At 37.1% G+C, this 25873-nt stretch overlaps 1 protein-coding gene across 3 annotated transcripts in view; it reads left to right on the top strand.

The window, feature by feature from the left end:
• LOC142851557 (cytochrome P450 3A6-like) overlaps positions 1 to 22434 on the top strand; it is a 132305-nt gene extending 109871 nt beyond the window's left edge. For 2 of the 3 annotated variants that reach the window (XM_075975325.1, XM_075975345.1), the window contains 9 exons: positions 140 to 253; positions 493 to 581; positions 1386 to 1534; positions 8818 to 8945; positions 9659 to 9725; positions 12123 to 12283; positions 14670 to 14896; positions 16579 to 16741; positions 21909 to 22434. In XM_075975325.1, coding sequence (XP_075831440.1) covers positions 140 to 253; positions 493 to 581; positions 1386 to 1534; positions 8818 to 8945; positions 9659 to 9725; positions 12123 to 12283; positions 14670 to 14896; positions 16579 to 16741; positions 21909 to 22004 — 1194 coding nt within the window. In that variant the 3' untranslated portion in view covers positions 22005 to 22434. The remainder of the gene's footprint in view (positions 1 to 139; positions 254 to 492; positions 582 to 1385; positions 1535 to 8817; positions 8946 to 9658; positions 9726 to 12122; positions 12284 to 14669; positions 14897 to 16578; positions 16742 to 21908) is intronic. The other variant, XM_075975336.1, reaches the window with a different exon arrangement.
• The last annotated feature ends 3439 nt before the right edge of the window (positions 22435 to 25873 follow it).

Below are 25873 nucleotides of genomic sequence, written 5' to 3'. Positions count from 1 at the left end.
TTGATGAATATTTATTGAAAATTAAGCATAAAACTTGCTACCAGGAAGATGGTCAGTATCTATTAAAGAAGTAGTGACTGTTTTATACATGTTTTGTAACCAATCTCATGGAGGGAAATATATTTTATTTGTATTGTAGTCTCTTGGTCCAGGTGGATTTATGAAAAGTAGTATCATTAGGTGTCAGAATGAAGAATGGAAGAGAATGCGAACGTTGTTGTCTCCAGCCTTCTCCAGTGGAAAACTGAAGGAGGTAAGAAAACGGAGGACTTTTCACTGTAAATGTATAAGACTGCGTCTGAGGACAGGTAGAGTAATATCATAGTCGTCACAGTCCTTTGAGCATAATATTCTTCACAGTGACTTTTGTTCTTTCTAGGTCTTACACAGACCATTAGGATATATGACTGGCCTTTCATCATTTCGAAAGCCTAGTTGTATTGGGACTCAGAATCTTACATTAACAACAGACTGTGTTGTCTTTGTGATTAGATGTTCCCCATTATCCAACATTATGGAGATGCACTGGTGAAACACATTGGTCAGAAGGCAGAGGAAGGCAGGCCTGTTAACATGAAAGAGTGAGTAGTGCTGAATGCATTTTCTGGGGCCTATTTGACACATCTTGAGATTTCCCCAGTCTGCCAGGTAACTAATATTCCCTGTATTGATTATTCCAAAACAATATTCCCCATGTTGAATTAACCCAGAGCTAGAGTAAATGTGGGGTGCAATGTTACACAGCTATGAACTATTTGAGAAAGATAAACTCTAAAATTACCTTGGTTAACACAGTCTCACCCCCCACTGTGTGTACATGAGACAATATTAGATTAAGTGTTGTAATCCTGCATATTCCGGAAGACAAATTATATATCTTAGAAAGAACATAATCTTAGGACAGCTACAGTTGTGGAGATTGGGAACTGTGGGAGGAGAGTGTTTGTGGAACATTCTCAGGAATTGGTTTGGCTAAGAGTGTTACAGATTGTAACATTGAACAATCTAAAATCATAGTTTTTGTTGAGGTACATAGAAAAATATCCATAAGAAAAAAATCTTCTCCCACATCTCCATCAAACTTAAAGCAAGAAAGTTCCAAAAATGGAGAATGTAGAAAACCCTGTTATCTTATGATGACATCAAAGTGTTAATCTTAGGCTGTCCTGAGCATACTGAATACAAACAATGAATAACTCTAATGTACTAAAAACTTGGTGAGTCTATTTTAATATTTTTCTCAGAAACATCCTTAGTTCCTATATCACACAGGATGACTTCTTCCAGGGTATCACAGTCTCCAAGAGTTTGAGTAGTTTGCATGCTTTATGAGCTCAAGACAGGGCCTGCGTGGGTCACATGCTAACTCCTGTTTCTTGACTCAGGATCTTTGGAGCCTACAGCATGGATGTGATCACTAGCACCTCGTTTGGAGTGGAAGTGGATTCCATCAACAATCCCCAGGATCCCTTTGTGAGAAACACCAAAAAGCTTTTAACATTTGGCATTTTCAATCCATTGCTTTTCTCTACAGGTATGTAGGTTGTTTTTCAACTATATTAAGATATTAAACATATTTTAATAAACATATAAAGCAAAAATATTTCTCATAGTATATACAGACACCCTTGCCTCCCCCATCTAGCTTCCACTCCCATATGATCTGGTTCTCTTATCACCCATTGTATTTTCATAACACATGTGGTTCTCCATCACTGCCACATACTTTATATTTTATGAAATGCCTTGGATGATCATGGCATTTTTGTCTTTAATCTACTAAACTCATGACTTATATTTATATACATTAATTCATTCCTCTATCTCTTGAATGAAATTTAATTTAATGTGATTTGCTTCAAATGTTTCTGTTTTTCGTTACAGATAGCAGTACATTTATTTTAACAGTGAGTGTAGAAGTCTCTATCCCATCTTTGGAATAAAGGTGAATTCCATCAACAACCCCAGTTTTCCTTTGTGAAAAATACCAGAAAGCATTTAACATTTTGGTTTTTCGCTATAGCTCTGTAGGGTATTTTTTAAAAGTCTATCAATATTCTAATTTCTTTTAGCTAGCATATAAAGTAAAAATATTCATGGCATACACACACACGCATACACACACACACACACACACACACACACACATACACTGGTACAAACTACACTACACTATATTCTATCCCATGTCTCTATTTGATGGAGGAAGGTCATTGGTTAAATCAACTGCCTTGGCCCCAATAGGTTAAAACATAGGTGGGTGGAGTAAACAGAACAGAATGCTGGGAGGAAGAGGAAGTGAGCTCAGACTTGACAGCTCCCCTCTCCCAGGTAGACGTGATAGCCCTGCTCTCTGAAGCAGACAAGATGGAGCAAGCCGCCAGGTCAGACATGCTGAATCTTCCCGGTAAGACCGGTGCTACAGTTTATTAGAAATGGCCGGGCAGTGGTGGCGCATGCCTTTAATCCCAGCACTCGGGAGGCAGAGGCGGGCGATGTCTGTGAGTTCGAGACCAGCCTGGTCTACAAGAGCTAATTCCAGGACAGGCTCCAAAACCACAGAGAAACCCTGTCTCGAAAAACAAAACAAAACAAAACAAAAAAAAAACCCCCCCCCAAAAAAAAAAGAAATGGGTTGATCGGGATATCAGAATTAGCCAGTAAGGGCTAGAGCTAATGGGCCAAGCAGTGATTAAATGAATACAGTTTGTGTGTTGTTATTTCGGGCATAAGCTAGCCAGGCTGCCGGGGTGCTGGGGACGCAGCCCCGCTGCTCTTATTACTACATCTATTGAATGTTCTGACCCAATATCCTCCTTTATCCTTGCATATTACACATGCTTTTATCAGTTTTGGTGCATGTTTAATGTGGAGTTGTTACATATGAAAAAAATCTATGATTCCTGCCTTGAGCCCGTTTATGTCAGAATTTATATTTATACATTTACATGTACTGAACCATCCTTCCATCATTGGAATGAAATTGAAATGAATGTAATTTATTTCTTGTTACATTGCTGATTTCCTTCTGTCTATATTTTCTTTATTGTCTTTTCCTTAACAACTGCCTTAGTGTTGTTTTTCCCCTCAAGACTCTTGAATGTGTTTATATTTTTCTTCAGGATGAAATATTCCTTCCAGTGAGTTCTGTAACATGGCTAAAATCATTTAGCCTGACTTATCCCAAATGATTTTTCTTTCTTCTTTGATTATCATAAATAGTTTGTTGGTATGTTAATATTTTTTCAGCAGGTCTTGATTTTCATAGGCTGAAATACATCTTTCTAATCCCTCTGATCTTACATGATTTGCACTGAGAATTCAGCTGTGACACTGATGTATCTACTTTGCTTCCCTCTTGCTTGTTTCAGTACACTTTTTTAATTCTGTGTGTTGTGAGCTTTTACCTTTAATACAACATAGGATGTTTCTTCTCTGCTCTTGTCTATGTGATGTTCTCCCTACACTTTTGTATCTACATGGAAATGTCTTTCTTAGGTTTGGAAAGTTTTCTTCTATGTTCTTATTGGGAATATGTTATATGACTTTGACATGAAGATGTTTTCATTTCTCTATGCTGAAACTCATAGACTTTTTATTGATCTCCCAAAAGCCTTCACAAGTTTTACCTACCCTCTTGATCAAACTGATCACTAACCATAACTGAATGGTCCTATTCTTCTGTTTTGTCTCTCAGTCCTCATCTTTTCTCATATATTACTCATTTTTCTTTGATGTTTTCCACTGAATCTTATATTTGAGTTATTAAATTTTTCATTTCTGTCATCATCTCATTGTTTGTCTCCCTTCTGTATTCAATTTTTTTGTGAAATTTTATTTTAATATGTTGCCTCAATTTCCTTAATTCTTTCTGCATTTAGTATTTTCTTGGTAGTATTCAGAAGATAGGCATGTGTCATTTGAATTTTTTGAAAAAAAATGAATAATCATTTTGATTTCTAATCTGGAGTTATGTCTGCTTATCTTCTTAAGAGTTGCTATTAGCTTAATAATTATTGAAGGAAAATTGGTTTGGTTTTTCAACTTACTAGTGCTATACTGCTGAGATATTTCCATCTAAGTTTGCATCAGAAGTTTTCTTTTTTTGATGCATATTTTTTTATTTTATTAAAAATTTCCACCTCCTCCCATTTCTCCCCCCCTCCCCCTCCCTCTCCACTCCAATGAGCAGTCAGGGTTCCCTGCCCTGTGGGAAGTCCAAGGTCCTCACCCATCCACCTAGGAATAGGAAGGTGAGCATCCTAACAGACTAGGCTCCCACAATGACAATACGTGCAGTAGGATCAAAGCCCAGTCCCATTGTCCTAGGCTTCTCATTCAGCCCTCATTGTTCCCCATGTTCAGAGATTCCGGTTTGATCACATGCTCCATCAATCCCAGTCCAGCTGGCTTTGGTGAGCTCCCATTAGATCAGCCACACCGTCTCAGTAGGTGGACGCACCCTCGCGGTCCTGACTTCCTTGCTCATGTTCTCCCTCCTTCTGCTCCTCATTTGGACTTTAGGAGCTCAGTCCAGTGCTCCATTGTGGGTCTCTGTCTCTATCTCCATCCATCATCAGATGGTGATATGCAAGATACTCATCAGTATGGCTATAGGATAGAACCATTTTAGGCTCCCTCTCTTCAGCTGCCCACGGAACTATCTGGGGACATGTCCATGGACACTTGGGAACACCTCTAGAGTCAAGTCTCTTGCCAACCCTAAAATGGCTCTCTTAATTAAGATATATACTTCCCTGCTCTCATAACCACCCTTCCTTCATTCCTACTGTCCCATTCCTCCAAGCTCTCCCCATCCTCCCCTTCTCACTTTTTTCTCCCCATCTCCCCTTAACCCCACTCACCCCCAACCCGAAGTTTCCAATGTTTGCCTGGCAATCTTGTCTCCTTCCAATTTCCAGGAAAATAACTATGTTTTTCTTTATTTAGATTCTTATTTAGCTTCTCTAGGATCACGAATTAATGGCTCAATGTCCTTTATTTATGGCTAGAATCCACTTATGACTGAGTACATACCATATTCATCTTTTTGGGTCTGGGTTACCTCACTCAGGATAGTGTTTTCTATTTCCATCCATTTGCATGCAAAATTCACAATGTCATTGTTTTTTTGCCACTGAGTAGTACTCTAATGAGTACATATTCCACACTTTCTTTATCCATTCTTCTATTGAGGGGCATCCAGGTTGTTTCAAGGTTCTGGCTATTATAAATAATGCTGCTATGAACACAGTTGAACAAATGCTTTTCTAGTATGATAGGGTATCTCTTGGATATATTTCCAAGAGAGGTATTGCTGGATCCTGGGGTAGGTTGATCCAGAATTTCCTGAGAAACCACCACACTTATTTCCAAAGTGGTTGTACAAGTTCACATTCCCACCAGCAATGAATGTGTGTTCCACTTACTCCATATCCCATTGTGCAAAGGCTATCATTGGTGTTTTTGATTTTAGCCATTCTGATAGGAGTAAGATGGTATCTCAAAATTGTTTTGATTTGCATTTCCCTGATTGCTAAGGAGGTTGAACTGGACCATAAGTGTCTTTTGGCCATTTGAACTTCTCTTGAGAATTCTCTGTTCAGTTTAGTGTTTCATTTTTTAATTGGGTTAATTAGCATTTTAAAGTCTAGTTTCTTGAGTTCTTTATATATTTTGGAGATCAGACCTTTGTCTGTTGCAGGGTTGGTGAACATCTTCTCCCAGTCAGTAGGTTGCCTTTTTGTCTTAATGACAGTTTCATTTGCTTTACAGAAGCTTCTTAGTTTTAGGAGTTCCCATTTATTAAATGTTGCCCTTATTGTCTGTGCTACTGGGTTTATACGTAGGAAGTGGTTTCCTGTGTCCATGTGTTGTAGAGAACTTCTCACTTTCTCTTCTATCAGGTTCAGTGTGTTCAGATTGATATTGAGGTCTTTAATCCATTTGGACTTGAGTTTTGTGCATGGTGATAGATATGGATCTATTTTCATTCTTCTACAGGTTGACATCCAGTTGTGCCAGCACCATTTGTTGAAGATGCTTTCTTTCTTCCATTGTATACTTTTAGCTCCTTTGTCAAAAATCAGGTGTTCATAGGTTTCAGAAGTTTCTTGTTGATTTAATTCATAGCATCTTTCTTCCTTCAGTAGGAGTGTTTTGTGTTAAAGGAAGTCTAGCTATGAGTAGGGTTGAGATGAGTTTTCTCCTGTTAGCCTTGTGTTCAGGGCTCCACGATCTCCACTGAGTCATTCTCAGTCAGTTGATCAATGTCTTTAACATGAGTTGTTATCCATCAGTAAGACTGCCATAAAAATATATTAGTGGTTAATTAAGAAGCTATCTTTAGAAAGTCTTTAAGTTCCAAATGTTTTAGCAACTAAGGCATACTCAATTCTCTCTCTACTATTTAGCTATTTGTACTATAAGTGAGAAAAAAGGAAAGAAAAGTAAGAAGTAAACTTTGGAGGAACTAGGGACTAGTTAGTTGAATGTTTCCTAGTAGGAAATAGAGGATGTATGAATATATAGAAAGAAAAAGATAGATACAAGAAAGAGATGAGGAAAGATGTGGAAATTTTGTTTAAATGTAGACTGGAATCAGAAGGTGAAAGCTGTGCACTCATATCATATAAAACGGTCTCATCTCTCAGAAAGCTGAGTCACAGAGATACTGGGAACGAGACCAGTCTATGTTCTAAAAAGGAAGAAAGGTTATAGAAAAAGGTTTGTTGAGCAAAAAAATCATATAACATAAAAGTGAGAAAAGCAGGAATCTATATTGGCATTGGACATGGTGAAAAATAAGGAATAGCTGTAGTGGAGAGTAAGACTGTGGAAAAATTGAGATAAGAAAATATCCTGGTCAGAATATCAGGTTAGCTCATCAAAGGAGGACCCTCTGCATTATTCTCTTCACTAAGTCCTGCTCCAGAATATATTTGATGTTGAGTTTCATCATCAAGATGTTTCCTGGCTCAGCCTAATGAAGGTTATGGGTACCAGGAGGATGAGTGTGTAGTGGGGGCTATGACTATGTTTTAATGATTTTGTGAATGGTGTTTTTTTTGCTAATTTCACATTGGGCTTGTTTTGTTCCATTAAATATGCATACAATTAAGTAAAGGAGCAGTTTTTGTGTCAGTTGTATTGGTGAATGCATTGAATTCCTGAGGTAATGATATAGAGGCAGGATGATTGTAATTCTTGACCTACTAAGCCTAAGAGCAAGATTCTTCTTCAAACACAGGACCCAGGGATGAAACTTTGTGGTACCATGCTTGGCTAGCATACCTAATGCTGCTTATCTCACCACCAACAATGAAATTTTTGTTTATTTTATTCCAGATTATATTTAGTAATTTAGTATGCTCCTCAAGAATGTGATTCTCCCCCTCAGCACTCAGAGGGATGTAATACTGACTGTGCCAGATCTCATGGTTGCAGCTTGTGTATCCTTGTATATTGATGCTGTACCCTGGTAGACATACAAACCTGCTTTTTGGTTATAGTTACTGAGGAGTGGTGAAGATAAAGAAAACAAGCTATCATGGTCTCTATTTTTACTCAATGGGAAATATTTTCTCTGTAAATTTCTGTGTAAACTCTTTGTTTTCATAGACAATTTTTTATCAAGTTAAGAGAATTCCCTGAACATTGAGACCCTGTTCTTAATTTTCAGATTATTTCATTCAAAGTGCTTGTGTGCAGCTTGATTTTATTCTATTTGTACCTCTTTGGATAGCATGCATCAAGGCGAAAGTATTTTATTGATGAAGTCTCCAATATTATGTATAAGTCACATTTGATACAATTTTACTTTGCATGACATATTCTGGTATGACTAAGAAGATAGTATTAGCCTTTAAAATGAATTCTGAATCTTTCTGTAATTTTGTAAGTTTTGGACATCTGTGAAGAATTGGTTTTGGTTTTTTCTAAATATTTTAGTAGAAGTCCATACTAAATTTCTGTGGAGAAAATGTATTTTTGTATACATGTTTTTATTAAGACTTCAACTTCTTTACACTGACAAAGATATTTTTTTCTCCTGTTATGTTTGATTCTATCTTAGGTCTGTAGGTCCTGACACTCTAGGCAATATTTGCGTGGTCTTACTCTCCTGCCCAAGTAATCCTGAAGAATAGGGAGAAAAGGATGATAGGAGACAAAGGAGTCAAGAACATTACAAGAAAACTCACAGAATCAAATAACCTGGGCTCATATGGGCTCACAGGGACTGAACTGCCAATGAGAAAGCCTGTATGGGACTGATCTAGGCACTCTGCATGTATGTTACAGTTGTGTTGCATGATCCTCTTGTGGAACTCCTATCAGTAGGAACAAAGGCTGTCTCCAACACTTTTACTCACTTTTGGGAACCTACTCCTCATACTGGGTCACTTTGCCCAGCTTTAATGTATGGGGAGGTGCTTAGTCTTACTGCAACTTTATATGCCTTGTTTTGTTGACAGTCATGGGAGACCTGCCCTTTTAAACAGAAAAGAAGGTGGAACAGATTGAGGGATGTGAACAGGGGTGGGATGCTGTATTGAGAGGAGAGGAATGAGAAGACACTGCAGACAGGATATAAGATAAATAAATTTATTTAAATTTAACATATTAAGGTGTGATAAGATATATATATATATAATAAATATATTACGATTTATTTTTTAGCTTGTGTCTGCCAATTTTGTTTCTGTCACATGATTTGATTATTTTTTTTTAATTATACAGTTTTTAACATTGATGAATAAAGTAACTGCCAATAGGTTAAGTTAACATTTTCATCATGGTATTTCTTTTTCTCTATAGCACTCTTTCCATTTCTTAAAGGACTGTATGAAAAGTTAAATATCTGCAATCTTCCTAGTGATGCTACAAGTTTTTTACGAAATTTTGTGAATAAAGTAAAAAATGATCGGCTAAAAGATAACCAGGAGGTAAAATGTATAAAAAATTTACTTCAATTTCAAGGCAATTCTGTCACATGTCAAAAATTCCCTATGGAAAATTTCATTAAGATATTTGATGAATTCATTCTGTTTAATCTGTGTAGTGGCTTGCCATCAAGTTGGGCAATTTCTTTGAGCATTGAGAGTACCACTTGAATAACACAGTTTTGCCTAATGAGACCAGTACATGGCAGAAAGTTACTGTCAGTAAGATGCCAAAGAATCAGTATCTAATCAAATTTTTATTACTCTGGATATTTGGAATATTTGCACATTATCACATAAAATCCAACAATGAGCTTCAGAAACAGCCATCAAAAAATATGGGATATTATTTAAGAATATGTTAAGTAAACTACAGGTTGATATTCAGGACTTTTTGCTAACAAATGCATATGACAGAAAATGAAACTGGCAAGCATCCAGTCCGTGGTCTGTCATCAGTAACGTCAGATGCTCAGAATGAGGAAAAGCCCCGAGACAAGGTGTTGGACATGGGAGCATGATACTAGAGTATAATAGACTTCTTGTTCTCCAAAATCTGTATTTAACAGTTTTTGTAACCAGTGATTTAGGCAAACTTAACCATAGACAGGCCTTAAATAAGTCATTATTCATAAAAGAATTTAAGGTCTCCATTTCATATTCATTTTTGACTTAACATTGCAACTTCTGACTTTGATATTTCTGTCTCTTGTAAGCACCGAGTGGATTTTCTTCAGCTGATGATGAACTCCCAGAATTTGAAAGATGTGAAGTACCATAAAGGTAATAAAGGCTGCTTTACAGTCTAAGGAGAAGCACAGAGGGAGAGACTTGTCTTTGAAATGTTGACTGGGTCATTTAAGCAGAGAAGGCATCCTGTTAAATTGCAACGAGACATAGACATGTACTTTAAAAGTATCAGTCTGAGGAGCTTTCTAAAATCATGGAGTATATGCATAAAGAAAATACCGAATTATTGTACATTCCGTCTATGACAGGAAAGCCACAACCATGCATTCTCAACAGCACAAATGCCTAAACAAGACCTAAATTGTCCCAATAACAGCTGACATTCCAACATAGCTGGGTAAAATCTCATGAAAACCCACTTTAGTTCAAGAGATACAGATAGATAACAACAGCTGAGAGAGAGATAATTAGTTTTCCCCAGGGATGAGTCCATGATTGTTTATCCAATACTAAATGGTCAGCCCAGAAACAAATACAAGAGGGCTAGACAAAACTCAGCACATTGTATTTATATGATTTTTTTATTTCTATATTAATAAAAATTGTTAAAGTACTCCTTGCTAAATTTGGGGAAAAATGTGTGGCATTAGAATTGGAGGCTTGAGGAGAAAAAAAAAGGAAAGGAAGTAATATTTTAATTAAAAAATTAAAATCTGAAGATCTATTTTGGTTATGTCTTTCATACCCCAAAAGCTTTCAGTAATACGGGGTCACCTGCATCAGTCCAATGTTGAGTCTCAGCCTCATAAAGAGCCACTGAATCAGATCCTCTACCTGCAAATCTGTTTCCACAGCATCCAAACAGGAAGTACAGTCTCAAAATACTACCCTCACTACAGTTCAATCATTGGAAGTGTGTTCTCTAGCCCAAGGGACTGTGGAAATGTATTTTTCCTTTTACAATAACATAGTACATTAAAGAAGAAAACCAGTTTTATAACATGTTTCCTCTCTAATGTTTTATTCACTGTGTTTGGATTTAGTATTTCAGAGTAATGCTTCTATTCATACATTAGTACCTCAAAGTATCTTTTGGAAATTATTAATATTAAATCCCATTGTTAATTGCATATTTGAAGTCAGTAACAAATTTTGGTACTTTTAAAAACAATTTCTAATTTTAAATATATTGTGATCATATTCTTTCCATCTCCCAAGGCCTTCCAGATCTCCACACCTACCCAACTATATTTTTTTCATAAGAGCAAATAAAAAAACAATGTAAGAACAAAATTACCCCAAATCAGTAAAATAAATAAAACTATACAAAAAAATCAAACACCAAATTAACCTAATCAAAGCACGCATGTACATGAACAGACACACATGTGCACGTGCACCCGTGTGTACTCGTGCGTGCGCGCAAACACACACACACGCACACACACACACACAAATTCACTCACAAACTGAGGTGTCCATTATATGTTGGGCATCTACTCCTGAACATGAGGCATGCTCTGAAGTAGTTGATATGTGCAGTATCATTCTACTGAAGAAAACTGATATTCCCTCCCCCAACAGGACAGTTCAGTTGTTAACCTTTTCACCAGTAGCTAGGTTTTTGTCTTTTCATTCATAATTTTAATGTAACAAAATAAACTATAATAAGATAAAACAAAAACTAACATATCAAAGTTGGGAAAGACAAGCCAACAGAAAAAAAAGATTCTAAGGAAATACACAAGAGTCAGAAACCACTCTTTTGCACACTCAGGAATCCCACAAAAATACAAAACTGGGAACCATAATCTATGAAGACAAGAACTAGTGGAGGCCCATGGAGGCCCTATCCATGCTGCCTCAGTCTTTGTGAGTTCTATGAGCTTTGTTCATGTTGATTTCAAAGGCCTTGTATTCTTGTTTTTTCAACCTCCCCTGGCTCTTATACTTTTCTTGACTTCTTTTTGATGAAAGTTGCTGAGTCTTGAAGAAAGGTATTTAGTGGAGACATCCCCTTTAGAGCTGAATATTGCAAAGACTGTCACTCTCTGTCTAATATCTGGCTATGGTTCTCTACATTTATTCCTACATGCTGCAGGAGGCGGCTTCTCTGAAGATGACTGATCAAGGCACTGATCTACAAGAATAATGAAATATCAATGAGTCAATTCATTTCTTTTCTATTACACCAGTAATGTTAGATTTTGCCCTTGATCCCCACTCTATCTAGTCCCAGGTTGTTGGTCAATTGAACAGTGCCAAGTCTTGGTTCCATCTCATGAAGTAGGTCTTAAGTCAAATGAGTTATTAGTTTTTACTCCCACAAGTATTGTATCAACATTGTTCTGCATATCTGGCAGGCAGAACATCATTATAGATAAAGTGCAGAGTATCTTACTGTACCAAATATGGTAGAATAAAATAGGTGAAGTGTCTATGTAGGCATCAGTCTTGGTAATCGACACACAATGTCTAATTTTATTTTAGCTCTTTCTGATATGGAGATCATGGCCCAATCAATCACATTTATTTTTGCCGGCTATGATACTACAAGCACTACTCTTTCCTTTATTATGTATTTGCTGGCAACTCATCCTGATGTCCAAAAGAAGCTCCAGCATGAGATTGATTTAGCCCTACCCAAGAAGGTGAGTTGATAGTGCCTGGAGATAGAGGGAAAAGGTGAAACCTCAACTTGAAAAAATTCCATACTTGCATTTGGAATCATAGTTAGTACAGTAAGAACTGATTCTTTCAGCAATAGTGTCTGAAAATTCGACAGAGGGAAAGTATATGTACAGAAAAATTAATCTCTGTAAATCTGTACAGAGCCTGTGACATCCACTATTTCTAACTACATAACACAGTTTAAACCATGCATAAAATCTCTTCAGATTTTTAATGATAAGCACGTGTCAGACAAGTATTTTATTTAAACTTAAACGGATGTTCTGCCTACATACCTGTATCTGTTTTTCATGTTCATGTCTGAAATGTGAGTAAGCCAGAAGAGGGCATCAGATTCCCAGGAACTAGAGTTCTAGGAAATGCTCACCATGTGGATACTGTGACCTGAGCCTACATCCTCTGCAAGAACCAACAATGCTGTTGTCCACTGAGGCATTCCCCTAGAACCTCAAACAAGTGACCTGACACGTCTAATATTTTTAGTGGGAATGCTGTGGTCTGACTGCTGTTAATGGACCCTTGTGTTGTCTCTGCTGGGCAGACTGATTCAGCTATTCTCATTATTGCTCACATAATTCAGTTTGAACAAAGCAGATCATGGCGGCTTTCAAGCTACACTGTTCACCTCTACATTATGGTAGCTTCAGTATTCACAAAGTGACAGCTACATATCATATAAGCTGTTTTCTCATCTCTGCCCAAAATTGGATGCAATGAGGTGTGAGGTACCCACTGTGGGACAACAGTTTTATCCTGTAAACATTTGTTTCTTGACCTGTTTAATAAAATGCTGATTGGCTGGTAGCCAGGCAGGAAGTATAGGTGGGGCAATAAGAACAGGAGAATTCTGGGAAGATGATCCTGCAGTCTGCAGTCGTGACCGAGACACAGAAGAAGCAAGATGTGACTGCGTTGCCAAAAAAGTACAAAGCCATGTGGCTAACAGACAAGAATTATGGCTAATGTAAGGTATGAGAATTAGTAAGTAAGAAGCCTGAACTAATGCGGTAATTAGTTTATAACTAATGAAGACCTCTGTGTGATTTGTTTGGGACTTAATGACTGCAGGAACTGGGCAGGACAGAAACCTCAGTCAACAAGGTACCTATATTCTGGGACCGGCTATGTTGTCAGTGAGGTGCACTCAAAGCATCTTCAGGCTTGATCCTCATCCTCTGTTTTTGTTTCATTATATCACTGTAACAAATAAAATGATCCAAAACAACTATGGGAAGTAAACAATTACATCAGCTTATGTTTTCACAGGATAATCTCTCACTGAGGAAACTCAATAAGGGAACTCAAGACAGTCGCTTATAGACAGGGCTGCTTGCCACTCCACTCAGCACTGCTTCTGACCAAGATACTCCCTCACAGCCAATGAAGCAGAGCATGGACTATGGAGGATGCTGGCTGCTCTCTGGTCCACTCATGGACCATCATTTAGATGTTCTCCTACAACCCAAGTTTATCCATAAGGATACAGTACCACTTGCAATTGGTGGGACCCTGCTACATCAATGAACCATTAGGACTACTCTCCCAGATATACACAAACAAATCTAATCTAGTAATTTCTAATCTTTAATCTAGACCTCCTCAGGTGACTAGGCTGTGGGATATTGGAAGTTTAAAATTTATTAGAACACCATTTTAAGCACCAGTGGAAGTTCTTTTTCAGGAACTAAGCATAGAGTTGTTTGGACTTTTCAGTAGAATAGAAATTTTTGCTCAATTAGTCTCCATTTTTATCCATTTAACCATGATGAGTTTCAAAGAAAAAAGATCTTATTGATGCTAGTCACGGTAATTTCATATATTATTCCTGTTTACTATGGCATTTATTAATAAGAACATTCAAATTGCTCATTTATAGTAATATTAAATTTAAACACAGGATTTAAAAACTGTGAATTATCATCTGAAAGGATTGATATGGAGTTTAAAAAAGAAATTACAATTCTTTACATTATATTTCCACATTCTGAACTGGTGGCCTCCTTCCTTTATAAGTTATCACACCCTCAATAACTAATTTATGTTGAAGAGATTGACATAATATGCCATTCATTATTACTGAAAAGGAAAATCATGCAAAAGAACACTGAAGATTTGGACCTAAGTATAAGCTTCTCTGAATATTCTTCAGTATTCACTTCTTTATGTATTTCAGTGGCCCTTTAGCATGTCAACACACATGACTATTGTAAACGTATCAGTGATAAATCCAGCCACTAATATGGTTGAATGAGCAGTTCCTACAAACATAAAAGTACTCTATTAGTTTGGCAAGAAAGTTAGTTTCAAATATCAAATTAGCAAAATCTTGTTTTTTAATCTTCCTAGGCACCTGCCACTTATGAAGCTCTGCTAGAGATGGAATATCTTGACATGGTAGTGAGTGAAGCTATGAGATTATACCCTGTTGCTAACAGGGTTAGCAGAATCAATAAGAAAGATGTTGAAATCAACGGTATACTCATTCCCAAAGGGACTGTGGTGATTATGCCTGTTTATGCTCTACACCAAGATCCAAAATACTGGCCAGAGCCTGAGCAGTTCCGTCCTGAAAGGTATGAGGACTCAGAAAGGGGGAATGTACACAGAACCAGACTTCTCTAAGAAGGTTAATATGCTCAGTCTCTTTCTCTCCTATATTCCTCTCTCCATACTTCTTCAAGTACATAACCTCTTTTTTTTTCTCAAATTATTATTTAGGTGCTCATATGTATCGGTATGGAGATATATATATATATATATATATATATTCCAATAAAGAACCTGTCTAATTCATATCATGCTCCTCATATGAAAATGATAGTTAAAGATAGATGCAGTTAAATTAGGAGACCAAAAATTTATACATACAGTCACCTCTATCATGAAGTTCTGGATGCCTAAGGTATTGCATTTTTAGCCGTGTGTCTCTGGTGTTGGCAGGTTTTCTCTGTATAGTGCTTATTAGACAAGAAGAATTGACTTGCTCCTGTTTTCTGATCAGGTTGATTCTATGTCCCATCTATATAGCCACCACATATACACACTTTATCTTAGTGACTATAGAATCAGACAGCATTCATTATTCATTTCTATGGTTTTTCCAACTTTCAGATAATATAGACTCAGGGAGCATCAGTGACTAGGCCAGGAAGTGAGGAATGAAAAAGTTAAAAAGATATTGTTACTGTCCAGGTATTGGTAATACATGCCTTTAATCCCAGCACTCAGGAGGGAGAGGCAGGCAGATCTCTATGAGTTTGTCCAGCCAGGCCTTCAGAGCAAGTTCCAGGACAGGTGCCTAGGCTACTCAGAGAAACGCTGTCTAAAGAAAAGAAAAGAAATATTATGATTGTAATCAAACATAGTATAGAAGAAGTCTACAGAAACCCCAGTGTCTATCATGTGTGTGTATGTACTGTTCCCCAAGAGTTTTCCACCAAGCTCAACTTGTACACACAAACCAATACAACCTTCACCTGACCCCAAAGCTGTTCTATAAAATAGCTTAGAAATTGTTTCATAATCTTCCTTGATACTTAATAACTCTCACAGAATAGATGGTTAAAAGTCTTCTAGAGCACTTCCAGAATCAGCATTTCTCCTATGGGAAGGATGGACACAAAATTCAGGGATAACATGGTAGAGAAGCAGCTGTGTCCTTGCTACCTACTTCACTGAATGACTTTTGGAGGTGGGTGAGGGAGTCACAGATTTTGTGAAAAAACCGTAATGAGGATAAATGGGGCTGAAGAGAAAGAGGATGAGGAAGAGGAAAGAGATTAGGCTGACTGGAATGAAACAATTATCGGAAGTAAAGAGAGGATGGTGAAAAGAGTAAGGATTGGAATAGAAACAATTCATTCCTAACATGTATCTCCTCCATCCACAGTGAGCAAATCCCCAACTCAAGTGTCAGGGAAATTCCTTCCTTCTCCCCCACAAGTTCTTTGTGATGTTTGCACACTGATAACACACAACATCTTTAATATTTTAAATTTCAAAGACACATTTCATTCCAATGAGCATTCATGACACATCATCTTCTTAACATTAGGAGATCCTTTACCGTAAAGTTATAGAAAGAATATTAAATTACAAATCTCATAATGAATTAAACACTCCATGACTGGAATATTGAACACCCTGAAGTTCCCTGTATGATGCTGGCAGAGGGATGTAAGTGAAAACTGCAAACATGTTGCTCTTTTTCATTTCGTGTTTCATTATTTATGTTCTTGTTCAATTGTGATACCAGGTTCAGCAAGGAAAATAAAGATAGAATTAATCCTTGCACATACCTGCCTTTTGGATATGGGCCTAGAAGCTGCATTGGCATGAGGTTTGCTCTCATTAACATGAAGCTTGCTATTGTCAAATTCCTGCAGAACTTTTCCGTGCTGCCTTGTGAAGAAACAGAGGTGAGACAGAACATATTCTTTTTGTGATATTTTTATTTTTTAATTTATAAGCATTTCATAAATTTGTATATATATAATATACACACTTTATTTATATATAATGTATAAAAATATACAGAATATGTATAAGATATATTGAATATATGTATATATTTATATATGGATTATACTGTTTTATTTTTACCTAATGTTTTCTTTATTGAGAGATCTGTATAAAACCATGTGTGGGCTCCTGAGCCATTGAGTTCTGGAGCAATAAGTCTTTATCTATGTTTAAATGAAAGATCATGAGTATTAAATGAAGATATTCCTCATATGATTATGTATAGTATTATTGAAACCAAGTAATTTTTCTTGTTACCATTACATGAGTATTCTACAATTAATAGACTTTGTTATGGATTTTTTATACTTGTATATATCGTACATGGAACAGACTTTTTTTTATTCGCCTCTGATAAAATATATCCTCACCATAGACTCCTCTCTCAATATTCCCCTTCTCCAAGTCCCCCTCACTTCACTTATCCCCAAGATCCACTAATCTTCCATTTCCCTTCAGAAAAGAGCAAACCTCCTAGGGATATCAACTGAACAAGGCATAACGAGATGCAATGAGACTAGGCATAAACTCTTATAGCAAGGCTGGGTGGAACAACCCAGAGACACAAAATCTGCCCCCCGAGCAGGAGAAAGAGTCAGAGAATCCATTCCTACTCCCACTTTTAGGAGTTCCTCAGGAACCCAAGGTAAACAATCACAGCATGTATGCAACAGGCCTAGTACAGACCCATGGAGGCTCTGTGATTGCTGCTTCAGTCTCTAAGCCCCTAAGGATACATGTTCACCAGTATCCTTGACCCCGCTGGCTCCCGTAACCATGGAACAGATTTTTAAAGTTTAAATATTTATTAATTTTCAAATGAATTAATAGAAATAACCTGAAACATAGTTATATATATATATATATATATATATATATATATATATATATATATATATATATATATTCATTTCCAAGAGGTATAATGGTCTTTTTATTATCCTTGTGTCATATCAGAATGTCTGTCCAAATCCTTCACCAATCCAGAGACTTTCAAAGTTCCACAGTAATTCCCATATAGAAACACAGACAGAAATCCATGCATTAAACCATTATTCATGAATATGAAATACTCCTTCGCTTAGCCATTTTATGAACTTTTCCACGTATTTTAGGGACTCTGGTCTAGACAATTGGCATCCACCTACGTTCTTATATATCCATGTGTTTTCTTTCCTTCTTCATTCATCATTATATCTTATCCTGCAAGTTCAAATCAACCAAGCTACCTCCAAGCCAAGAACTTTCACTAGGTTTTCTCTGTGAAATTTACTCCCGTCTTTTAGATATGCTATCTTCAGGCTGCCACTGTCCCTACCCCCATAACCCATTAACTAACACATGCACTTTCCATTTTTATTTTCTCTATATTCATTAAAGCATCCTCTATTTCTAAATCACCTAATTTTCTTCTTTCCAAAACTTAAAATGATTCTTTAAAGACTTTTTGTATATTAAAATCCACCAATAAATACATTGAAACATCTTAAAACTATTCTAAATATAAAAAATTTACAAATTATTTTAATAGATGCATTTCTTTATATATCCTTTTAAATGTTTTATTAATTATTGAAGAATTCATACATTTCATTTTGATAACATTCACTTTTTTATTACAATTTAACCCATGACCACCCTTACCTTTTGTCACACTCAATGTTGTGCTCTATCTCCATTTTTTCTCCTTAATATTTTAGTCAATCAAGTCTATTTTGTGTTAGATGATTGCTCTTATTTTGGGGTCTGGTCTTGAACCTTGCTGATTTAAGAGAGGTTGCAGCCATAAAGAAAACAGCCTGCATTTCACAGCAGTGATGAAAGAGCAAAGCTCCTCAGCCTAGGGATACAAGCACATGATTATGAGTTGAGTTTACACATGTTCTTCTGGAAAATACACCTGATAATTCAAGTTGAAAAAACCCTCATTTTGAAGGGTGTTGGGAGAAATCTCCCAGTCTCAATAATTCAGGCCAACAGATAAAATCAGCAAGAGCTGTCTTTATTGAATACACAGGCACCTGTGGGTACAACAGCAGCTTACGACAACTGAGCACTCTGGGCAAATTCAAACAGCATATTTATATGGAAAAATGATTACATAAGAGGGTAGTATAGCACAAGCATTTCACTGGCTCTCAAATTGGTGGGCTTAGCTCATCCTGGGAATGGCCCCGTGTCTATTCTTGAATTTCCCTGGAAAACCATAAAGCCAGATAAAACACCCTGCAGCGAGTTGACAGTTTAGATAGGATATTTTGGAGGTGGGGGAGTATTCTCTCTCCTTAGTCCGGAAAAACCACAAAGCTAGATATAGCACTCTGCATAAAGTTGACAATTTAGATAGAATGCCTTGGGGGGGGAGGGTGGAGTATTCTCTCTCCTTAGCCTAGTCAGTGAGTCTGCAACCCATAGATATCCAGTTTTAGCATTGGCTGAGCCTGGGGGCCCAGCTAAATTTTCAGAGAGTTTAACATAGTATGTGGGCATGGCGGTCTTTCAAGTATGGGGGTTCTTTCAAAGTCCTCAGACCTTTTCTGTGTGTACTTTAATGTGAGGTATTGCATTTAGAAATATGGTTGAAATGCTTCCTCTGAAAAGCTTAAGAATGTGTTGTCATTAACTTAAAGAAGCAATGCCCAAGAGGTTTAACATTATGATTTTTGTATTAAATGATGTTGAAGGAGCAGCGGGGCTGCGTCCCGCCACTCGGTTAGCTTTATACCCGAAATAATTACATGGAAACTGTATTCTTTTAAACACTACTTGGCCCATTAGCTCTAGCCTCTTCTGGCTAGCTCTCTCATCTTGATTAACCCATATCTAATAATCTGTGTACCACCACGAGGTGGTAGCTTACCAGGAAAGATTCAACATGTCTTAGCCTGCGTCTGTCTCGGAGAGAAGAATCATGGTGACTGCCTGACTCAACTTCTTTCTCCGAGCATTCTCTCTGTCTACTCTGCCTACCTAATTTTCTGTCCTATTAAAGGGCCAAGGCAGTGTCTTTATTTAACCAATGAAATTAACACAAAACAGAAGATTCTCCCCCATCAAAATGACACTCAAAAGTCAGTAGATAATCATCATAGAAAAGGAATATAATATGGTCATTTTCCCTTTGGTGACGTGAGGGTAGCTGTCTTTCTGTTCTATACACAAACACAATACAGATGGATGATTTTATTATGATCATAGGCAAGTTTTAGGCATCTAGGAACCTACAAGATGGCTCTAGCTACCTACAAAATGACTTTCTTAAACTAAGAGACAACCTGTTTGTACATTTTTATTCTCATATGGGATTCTTATTCTATTGGATGGCCATCTCTGCCACAAACTGACAGCAATATCATTTTAAAAATTAGTAAAATGAGTGAAAATTCCCTTTTAAGCACCATCCTTGAATAATAGAGATACACAGAACTCACACCTTAAATATTCCAAAAGTCCTTCCATTATCATTAACCCACAAGTATCAGTTTGGAAGGTTTAGAAATTTCTTTAGAAATTGTACTTTTAGGCTGAACCCCAATTTCTGATCCTGAGTTTTTATTAATCGTACATCACCCTTGAGCTCAGATTTTGAGGAAAAATGAGAGCTGTAGATGGATAGCTGTGACTCTGAACACCACAGACAGATGGGAAGGCAAAGAGAAACAGATATGGAAGAAAGGCATAACCAGGGCTCCTGAGGGAGCATGTGAGTGCTTGCAAACCAGAAGTCATGAGACCAGCAGGGAGACTACCCACCACAGCAAACACTCTGATTCTGATGTGAATCTTCGAAAACAGCAAGAGCTTTCTTGCCAGAAGCAAAGACCTGTATTCGGTTATAGTCCTCTCAGCTCACATGTTAAGTAAGCTATTCACCTCTGTTGGGCAAATTCTGGACCCTTATCTCCCACTGTGAGTTGAGAATGCTAGGGGCCAGGCCTCAGAAAGTGATTAGCATTTTCCCCTGTAAACATTTACAGACCCTCAGCATTTCCTTACCTCTTCCTATCAGTTAGGGAGTCTCCAGACATGACTCCAGCACCCTACCCATCCCTCCACTGCCCCACTTTTTAGGTATATAATGCTCCTGAAAAAAATAAAGTTGGCAGTTTGATCAGAATAAAAAAAAGAAATTGTTTAGTAATCAGGGTCAGACAATAGCATTTGCCATGTACAAAACCTACTTGTGGTTGTCTTTCCAGTTTACTGAATAAAACTTAACTTTATATAACCTGTTAAAATGTGTTTTCTATGTGTTCACAAATGTCCTTTACAAGGATCAAACTTCTACACTTTTGTTAAAATTTAGATCACTAGGGAAGACATATAAAAATTTTATTTCAGGCCTTTTACAGAATAAGTGGTCAGTTTGTATGTTGAAGTATGAATAGATTGAAGCATGTTTCCATATCCCATACAAGTAATTCAAGATTCTTTGTGTTTGTCTTAGTAGGCGTCTCTATTTTGTGAAGAGACAACGTGATCATGGCAACTCCTATAGAACAACACATTTTTATTGAGGTTGTGTTTTATAATTTCAGAGATTTACTCTAGGGAGCAATGCAGCTGGCAGTATGGTGGTGTAAAGGCAGACATGGTGCCAGGGAAGTCTACATCTTAATCCAAAGGCAAGAGGAAGTGGCTTGAGACACTAGACACGACTTAAATATATGATACCTCAAAGCCCACCTCTACAGTGACATACTCCCTGCAAGACCACACATTCTTGAACAAGTCCACACCTCCTAATAATACCACCACCTTTGGTGGCCATGTTTTATCAAACCACCACATTGATAAAAAGTCATTTATTCACTTATAACGATAGATTTCTTTCTTTCTAGGAAGCAGTCCATGAGGTTCACGGTGGTACAGAACATCCTATATATCTCAGCAAGCCTACATTTTGTATTCTGCCTCCCTCTTTTAAATCCTGAATGCTAGGGTAATAGCCATGTGATAACACAGGAATAAGTAGCTATTGTTCTTAATATGTTGGTTCTATCAGTCTTCTGTGGAATTTGATGATTCATTTAACTTACTAATATACTTTTTCAACTATTTTAGGTTCCCTTGAAATTAAGAAAGGCATTTCTTCTTACTCCAGAAAAACCTATTGTCTTGAAGATTATATCAAGAAAAGGAGACATAAATGAAGGTTGATTTTTATCTCAAGTTCTGATATGTTCTTCAGAGAGTGCATTCTAAGTACCTGGATTTTAATTTACTCCTCAAGAAAACCTAGACGAATATAACTCTAATCTACCATAGTTCATGACAGAATCTTCAATTATTTTTCATTGGCATGATAGAGTCTTGATTCTTGTGTATGAATGGAAAATGATTAATTAGCAATCCATATGTTCTTTCATATCAAAGTTTTCCCATGCCCAAAATAGTGCAATATGTTTCATTTCAAGTCTGATAAAGATTTTTCATTAATTTTGTTAATATTGTTTCCATTATAAAATCCTTAATTTATCATTAATAGTTGAGTATTCCACCGATAATTATTCCTTACATTTTGATGAGTTTTAAGTTTCTGTGTTAACCAACATCCACTTCACAAATAAAGTCTTTTGTTTAGATCTGAGACATATAATATTGTATTCAAAGAAGGCTCAAAGAAAAATAGAGCAAACATATGAGGAGAGATGTCTGATCCTGGAACCACGGTATCAGTCAAAAATGCCACTACCCTCTGTGGAGGGGAGGGGGGCTGCTCACAAACTGTGCATTCTATAAATTCCCATTCAGCGGCTCCAACTGTGAGGTCTCCATTTTTCTCATGGCACACTGGCCACCAGGCAACGAGGCCAAAGGGATCAGAAGTACATAACAGGGCTTTTACAGATGTGAGTATGAGAGAAAAAAATTCCTGAGTCAGTGTCGGTGAGACAACTTAATTTTATCTCAGGGAGTGATGGCACTATATAGGATGGGGACAAAAGCCAGGGAATCTTCTAGAAGGTGCTCATAGGAAGATTTATTTACATTTATCAGTAAAGTCCCATCATACAGATTGTAACACAACACATTTTAGGATATGGGCAGCAGGGGGAGAGAATTTGCAAGGAACTGTATTAAAGGTCACTCTTTTTTTGAGACAGAGTTTCTCTGTAGTTTTTGAAACTGTCCCAGAACTAGCTCTTGTAGACCAGCTTGTCTTTGAATTCACAGAGATCCATCTGCCTCTGCCTCTGACTCTGCTTCTGCTAACATTAAAGGTGTGCACCAACACAGCCTGGCTAAAGGTCACTCTTAAGATGTGTCAAGCATCTAAGTTCAGGGACAGCTTCCAAATAAGGTCAGGCAGAGAATAGGAAGCCATGCTTGGGGAAAGGATTTCTCCATTTGTGCAAAACTCAGAGATGTCTGGTCACGATGAACATCAACTTTAAGCAACAGGACTTCCCTATGACAAACAGTATGTTTAATGTCTTCTGCAATAAGATCTTACTCTCATGGTATGATTAGGAACCAAGAACAATTGCAGTATCCTGTTTTTTATGTGGTCTTCAGGACAACTCTGATGAACAATCTGAGTTTAGATATCTTACATCTGTTAATGGGCTATTTATTAGACACCTTTGGCTTCTGAAAGTTGCATAATTCTCAACGTAGTCCGTATTTTCATATATACATGGAAGATGATCAAAATCTAGCTTTCCATCAGGCTTTTCCAAGCATAATCAGTCATAGTTATTCCTTTCTGCAACTCCTTCTCTACCATATCCTTAAAACTCACGGACTATAAAAGATGTCATACCTATCAGATTCTAAAGGACAAAGGTCAGGAAGGGCTAGAGTGCAAGAGTGCCTTCCATATGTGAGAGGGTGGCTGCGTTGTTGAATTGTCCACAACTGTAGTTGCTTGCATAGGATCTAAACAAGTTCAAGCCAGTAAATATTCTAGCACAAAAGGTGATGGGATTCACAAGCACCCAGTAGAGCTATAGACAGCAGGTAGCTTTGGGGATAAGGAGAACCCACTTTCTTTAAGGGTAATGCTGCCTGGTGGACTAACTGTACTTCAGTAGATGGCTCTACTACTGGACTCAGTAGCTGAATAAAATAGAGGACACTAACTTTGGTGGGCATAGGGATTTGTGACAGATATGTTGGTTATTCAGGACAGGGGAGTCAGATGAATGTGATTAAACTGTATCATATGAAATGCAGAGATATTAATTAAAATATAAAAATTGGTTAAATTTCAAAACGTGACACTAATTTATAGCGTGCAAAGTTAATCTAAAGCAACATACATCCTTGTAATATATTTGTATATACTTTGATTGACTTGATTTTTAAATATAAGATTGTAGGTGAAGGCTGCTTTTTGTTTTCCAGCCACCTAGAACCAAAATAATCACACAGAAACTGTATTATTACAACACTGATTGGCCTATTATTAGCTGAAGCTTATTATTGGCTAACTCTTAGATCATAAATTAACCCATTTCTATTAATCTGTGCATTGCATGTGGTTGTGACTTTCCAGTAATGTTCTGTCCAGTGTCTGGCATCTGTCTCCTGCTGTGGCTACATGACTTCTTCCAGACTCTGCCTACTTTCTCCTTCTCCTTACATCTCAGTCTGGATCTTCCACTCAGCTCTACTATCTTAAGCCATTGGCCAAAAGTAGCTTTTTTTATAACCAATGAAAATAAAACATTCACAGCATACAGGGGGGAATTTCACATCACCTCCTTTTTTCTGTCTAAATAAAAAGGAAGGTTTTTATCTTTAACATAGCAAGAATACATACAACAAAACATTTGTCAAGAAAAAAATATGGTTACAATATTTATATCTATTTTATCTTTTATCATAACTAAGGAAAACCATAACTATAATTTTTTAACTCCATCGAAGCCTCCAGAAGAATATAATATTAGCTAAATAAACAGGAATTACATTGTAAGCAACTTCCAAAACTTTAGAAATGACAGAGATATCTTGCTGCCTGAACAGTCACCCAAAGTTCTTCTGTAGCACTGGGGCACCCATCTTCAGCCTACAGGCCCATAGTATCTGGCAGACTTTCCCATGAAGCAGAAAATTTCAAAGACAGTTCCACCTATATGTCTAGTTAGTCATCCACTTTTTCTATGTCCTGCAGAATGTTTGGAAGACTCTTTCATGAAGGAGGAACCTCAAGAAACATTTTACCATTAGGCAAATTCAACAGCCATCATTTCTTTGTGGGTCCTGCATGTCCAGCTCATACAGCATAATATCAAGTAGTCCAGGAAAGAGCAGGATTTTTTTTGCCCAAATGGCTGACAAACTCCATAAGAAACCTCTTGGTTGCCCGTCATCCTCTTGAAGTAGATTGGTGCTGCCAAGAGCATATGTGTCTCATTGTAATGAAAAGTTTTAAGTTCCTAACACATTTTAAATTCCATATTCTGATAATATTTTAAAGGCTCGAGGAATACCTATCTAACTGAAATCTCTCTCTCTCTCTCTCTCTCTATATATATATATATATATATATATATATATATATATATATATATATATATACCATGACTACAAGTTTGAGTATTTAGGTGATTATTTATTAACCTATATTCCTTTTTTTTATTCAGACAAATTTATTAATATATGTACATTCATAGGAACATTTCAAATATTCACAATTGACCAGATGATTTTTTGATTACCCTCATTCACACAGGAAAGAAGGAATGCACCCTCAGTTTCAAATGCTTGCACTGTATTCCATAACCCGGATAATATACAGACCCTACAGTTCAGTTCCAAGAGTCCTCCAAATCCAGTTCCCGGTAATATTTCCCTGAGATGAAGTTCTGGCATCCCTAGGAGGCCAGCTACATTCCAGCAGGATTCTCAGGTGTATCCTGTTGCCGAGGTCTAAACCTGACGCTTCTCATGGCATTAAATAGGTTCATCTTATAGTGGAGTACGGTTAGATTTTCAAAGAATATATGCACTGTGGTCATTTCATCAATGAAGACACTCTCCTTCAAACTAGTCGAAGCTTTCATCCAGTCCACTGAGGG

This window comes from Microtus pennsylvanicus, chromosome 1, assembly GCF_037038515.1.
Source record: "Microtus pennsylvanicus isolate mMicPen1 chromosome 1, mMicPen1.hap1, whole genome shotgun sequence".
NCBI classification, from domain to species: domain Eukaryota; kingdom Metazoa; phylum Chordata; class Mammalia; order Rodentia; family Cricetidae; genus Microtus; species Microtus pennsylvanicus.
This window is presented reverse-complemented; position numbering and strand designations above follow the sequence as displayed.